Genomic DNA, 4,884 nt, shown 5'->3' with positions numbered 1-4,884 from the left:
CTGCAGCCTCAAATGCAGAAAAATTCACATTAAAACCCCAAGGGAAAACTTAGAATAAAACTCTGAAACGTTAAGAATACAAGTGCCCTGAGAACTGGTCCATACTTTGAGACTTACTGGTATAGAACAGATGGCACACTGATTCTGCCTGAACATCACTGTCACTCCTGAAAATATAATCACTTATCTTACTCTTGTTAACCTTGAAGCATGCTTAAGTGACCTGTAAGTGAGCCAGCCCCAGAACGAACACAGCATCCAGACAGGGTTCTTCATCGTCTCTCACCCACAAAACGTCTTCATTTTTGTAAACAATCCAAGGCTAGATGAACACCTGCTTATGGAGTTTATTGGCACAAGTCTAATTCTTGACTCCATTCACAATGACAGCACCAGAATTCCAGTGAAGTAGCACTGCTGTAGGAACAGCACCTGCTTGAATGAAAGCATTTAAAAAAGGAAATGTGTCATTAAAAACATTGAGGTAAAACATTGCCTCAGCTGGAATATCATCACTTTACATACTCAAAGGACAACTTACTATACCTCCACAAGCATTTCTGTCTTGTTCAGAGTCCTTCATGCAAGTATTTAGTCAAGTGTGTTGTTCAATTCCGGAAAGGAGGCAAAGCAAGTCTGAGTAACTTCCCTAAGTCACATCCCTACCTGGTTCCATGTGCAGGAAGACAGGATTTTTCAGATTAGATTTTCTGGCACTACACTAACATAATACTGCCTCCAAGAAGTTGATTAAAGAATATAGGGACTGCACACTTGTCTGTTGTGGACTGAATAGCTCTGGCATTACCACCCTCTTAGAGGCTACCATTGCTGGAGAAGTAAGTGGATCAACACAGTTCGGTTGCCTCAACAAGTTCCTCAGTTTTCCAATTGAAATCCTCTTCAGTTAGCTTTCCCCTAGTTCTTAAAGATAATTCATCTTCTCCTGGGGTAGCAGACCATTGCCAGAAAGTCCATTCCACATCACTTCCAGGAGTTCTTTTCACAGTAATGTACTTCAGTAACCAGGACTCTCTCCAAAGGGGTGGTCTCCAATAACCACAATTAATGAGCTGCCAAGTGCCCGTTAGTTTTCACAGGTGCGTTCATACTCCTCATGCTTCTCCAAGAATTAAATTTTTTCAGTATTTTCCTCCTAACAAAGCAGGAAATTTCAACCATGAACCGCAAAGATACAATGTACATAGCCAAGCCTCCAGCCTTGAGGAGCCAGATGGGATCAGGGGAGGTCACCATCGCATACACGATCAAAGCTCCTCCCCCAATTCGCAGCACCAGGAAGAGGAACACAAAGAAAAAATCCACCACCTCTCCCAGGATACTGTGGTAACACCCTATTTCCCGCAGAAACCATCGGGTCTGCAGCAGCGGATTGGTGATCTCACTAACAAATACAACAGCATTGACTTCCGTAGCAGACTTGCCAAGCCCCAGCACCATGATCATGCCACAGATGCTTAGTGTGTGATGAAATAGCATTAGGTCTCCCTCTGTTTGGAAATACAAGCACCAGCCCAGGTCAAAGATAAAGTAACCCAAGGTCAGGGACAGCACATGAGTCTGAAGAGATGTATTTGGTGAACCTGAAATGAAAGATATACATTAGCCTGAAGTCTCTTAAAAAAATATATATATATATATATATATATATATATATATATATATCCCATTTCTATAAGATATAGCATTAAAGGTTGCTTGTATGCCATTTTCCCTCCTTAGCTTCCACACCACCTCCAGGCCAAGTGCCAGACTGGAAGTTGGGTGCCTGGTTCTGTTTTGTTTTCAGACTTCCCTCTGCTGAGCAGACTCAAGCAAGTCTTTCCATCTTTCCACACTTGTTTCCCCTCTTCTCTCTACACTTTTAGAAAGCAGGGGTGAGATCCTGACCCCGTCAGCAGAACTATTTGATGTTTAATGATAGAAAACAGCAAACAAAACCCCACCAACAAATGCTGGGAGTTATTACATCCTCAAAGGTATGAAAAGCATTTAGTCTCGTCCAATACATAGCCAGTCCTAACTTTGACACTGTGATAAGCTCAAGCTGCCAATGTAAAGACTTTCAAGATACACATGAATAAAAACAAAACACAAACAGATGATTAGTAAGTAGTGGTAAGGGCAGGAGAAGCAGGGAAGTTAAGCAAAATCCCTCTCATTTTCCCCAAACTTACAGAGAAGAGAAAAGACAGCAAGAGAAGTCAGACCCTTACTCCACTTCCTGTAGAAACAAAGACAGAGTCATCATCCACACTAGATGACAAGGATAAGTATGAGCTAAGACTCTAAACATACCTGCATGGGTTAGAGGCCAGGGGCCATCAAGGAGAGCAATGTAACCAGAGAGGCAGGTGACAATCACCCCATGCAGCAGAGTGACCAAACGACAGCTCCACTCATAGGAACGGTGCTTGTTCCAGCAGCAGAAGAAGGCATACAGAGATAGCCAGGCAAAGAGGCTGCAGGTCACCTCAAAAATGATGGAAATCATCCTGCTGAATAAGAAAAGAGAGGAAGTTATGAGCACAGCAGCCCTACCAGGCATGGGGTGTTCATCCAGACCACATGCCTCCTTATCAACCCGTCATAAGCAGGAGCTCTGGGGTGTGTGTGTGTGTGTGTGTGTGTGTGTGTGTGTGTGTGTGTGTGTGTGTGTGTGTGTGTGTGTGTGTTAAACAAGCTTTGCTTCCTTGCCATGCACATGGTGGTCTCCTGAGGAAAGCTAGGCCCTCTCCAGCACCATGCCTCCACTAGCACACCTGCCTCCAGCTTCCCTGCAAGCTGCCCAGCCCCTGACATGCTTGGGGAAACACCAGAACCCAGCAGCGCCCCTGGCCACGGGGTTTCACCCCTGCCCGGCAGGCCTACCCTGCCGGCCGGGCACTGCTCGCACCCCGGGGGCAGCGCCCTCCGGGCCTCCCGGAGCCCCGCGGGCCGCACGGCGCTGCACGGCCCGGACAGGGGGACCCAGCACGGCCGCGCCGAGCAGCCCAGGGCAGTGCTTGCCCCGCGGTTATTTAAGAGCCCGGCCCCGGGCGCCCCACCGAGGGGCCCCGTGCCGCTCCTTACCCCGGGTCCGGTCCGCCGCCTCGCCGCCGCCGGGAGCAGCCCCGTGCGGCTCCGCTCGCCGGAGCCGCCCGACCGCCGCGAGCCCCGGGACCGCCCGGCAAGGGGAGGCGGCGCCGGCGCGCACCGGCCCCTTTTATCCGCCCGGCCCCGGCCCCGGCCCCGGCGGCCCTCCTGCCCTGCTCTCTTACCGGGGGCAAGAGCGATCCGAGCACGGCTCCGCGGGCGGGACAGCGAGAGCGCTTGGGGCAGTGCGGGGAAGACGAAATCAGCGTGGGAGAAACAGGGTCAGGCGTGTGGAGGGGGCCGGTGGGGCCGGTGCCTCCTCTCCAAAGCCGCGGCTCGCCCCTCCCCGGGAGCCCCGTAGTGGGTGTCTGCAGATCTCGCCTCTGACAAATCAGCTTCAGTTCGGCTGAATGTTTTTCTCCACGATGATGGAGAATAAAAGTGGAGAACAGAGCTGAGTCAGACAAAAGGGGAGGTGCTTTTATCATTGTTAAAAAAAAAAAAAAAAAAGAAAGAAAGAAAGAAAGAAAATTAGCGAAACAAAATAAAACGTTCCAGAGTCGTCGTCTTTCATGTTTTGTGTCTGGTTTTGAACAAAGACCTGGTGGGTGGGCTCCTGGTGACCACTTGTGTGTTGACCTGTGCTGAAAGTAGAGAGGGAAGGAGGAGATTGAGATAAGACGCTGTGAGTTTGGGGCTGGTTGAGCACTGGGAGTGGTGAGGGATGTGTAGGGAGATGAGACTGGGAACACGCAGAACAGGAAGAGTGAACAAAGAGCTGAGCTGAAGCACAGAACCAGGGCCAGAGAGGCAGGGATGAGCAACCAGGAAAGGGCTAGGCTTCCTCCAAACCTGGGGTGACCAGCCACACCGCTGTGTGCTGTCAGCAGTGAGCTCTTTGCGCACTGCTTGTCCGGGCAAGGGTGGCAGCCCACTATTAGCATCGCTTTCCACACGAACGCAAAGAGCAGAGGTCTTTCCAGCAGGCCTAGAGTTTAGAGTCTGCACAGTGAACTCACTGTCTGTACTGTATAATGTTTGAATTGTTTATTCAATTTGCTTAAAAAAGTCATCTAAAGGAAATTATCTGTCCCAAACAACCTCAAACCTCTCCTACAGCCAAAGAGCTCTGCACAGGGAGGGAAAGCAGTCACTCAGAGCTTGAGAGGCCTGATCTAAGGTCACTTAGGTCTACACTGCACTTCATAGTATGTTTTTGTGTGTCATGAAAGCTCTGCTAACTAACTAAAATTTGCTTCTGCTTAGATTGTAGATTATACTGTTGTATCTGAGGGAAAAACTCCCTGATTTTCTCCCCTTTGCCAGCATGTTGGCCCCCACTCTGGAGCAAACGCTCAGGTTGAGCAGGCAAGGAGACAGGGGCACAGAGAAAGAAGGTCCCACTTCAACTCTAGCAGTAGTCCTTACTGGCTTAAACTACTGAGCTCTATAGAAGTGAGCCTAAATTTAAGCTCTGCTACCAAAGGCATCATGTAGGACTGTTAGGATCTTTGCCAGTTCTGCTGGGAAGCTAAGCCCCAGGGCAGTGAGCTGCAGGAATGGTGAGGGCACTTGATGGCAGCATTTAAACACTTAGGAATGCTTGAAGACTTCCTTCAGGTCACAGAGAAGACTGAGAAGGGTGAGGAGCAGAACCCTGTGCTCCCAACTGGCAATCAGTCTTCTCACAGATGGAAAATTGGAGGAAAAAGAAAAAGAATGAACAATGAAAGAAACAAAATACCAAAAGCAAGTTGTTCTAGTTTTTGCACCTTTTGCAGCCTTGTA

At 49.0% G+C, this 4,884-nt stretch overlaps 1 protein-coding gene across 4 annotated transcripts; it reads right to left on the bottom strand.

The window, feature by feature from the left end:
* Positions 1–330: 330 nt before the first annotated feature.
* On the bottom strand, positions 331–3,429 carry LOC134150549 (TLC domain-containing protein 5-like). 4 transcript variants are annotated; one of them, XR_009960671.1, is made up of 4 exons: positions 3,094–3,157; positions 2,320–2,519; positions 547–1,604; positions 331–435 (listed from the first exon to the last, which is right to left on the bottom strand). XR_009960671.1 is itself a non-coding variant. In XM_062594566.1 (3 exons), the coding sequence occupies exons 2-3, from the start codon at positions 2,513–2,515 to the stop codon at positions 1,066–1,068; spliced, it is 735 nt and encodes a 244-aa protein (XP_062450550.1). In that variant the 5' UTR covers positions 2,516–2,519; positions 3,282–3,429; the 3' UTR covers positions 331–1,065. The 4 variants fall into 4 exon arrangements, 2 of the variants coding, with proteins under 2 accessions (XP_062450550.1, XP_062450549.1); XR_009960672.1 differs by having other exon boundaries at positions 331–432; XM_062594566.1 differs by lacking the exon at positions 3,094–3,157 and adding an exon at positions 3,282–3,429 and having other exon boundaries at positions 331–1,604.
* Between the last annotated feature and the right edge of the window lie 1,455 nt (positions 3,430–4,884).

This window comes from Rhea pennata, chromosome 24, assembly GCF_028389875.1.
Source record: "Rhea pennata isolate bPtePen1 chromosome 24, bPtePen1.pri, whole genome shotgun sequence".
Classification (NCBI taxonomy): domain Eukaryota; kingdom Metazoa; phylum Chordata; class Aves; order Rheiformes; family Rheidae; genus Rhea; species Rhea pennata.
Note: the sequence above shows the minus strand (reverse complement) of the source record. Positions and strands in the feature narration are given on the sequence as shown.

Excerpts from the sequence above, each read along its gene's own strand:
- LOC134150549 (XM_062594566.1), bottom strand. The coding sequence starts at position 2,515 with ATGATTTCCATCATTTTTGAGGTGACCTGCAGCCTCTTTGCCTGGCTA. Across the intron at positions 1,605-2,319 it reads CTGGCCTCTAACCCATGCAG|GTTCACCAAATACATCTCTT; the intron begins GTATGTTTAGAG and ends CTTTCATTTCAG.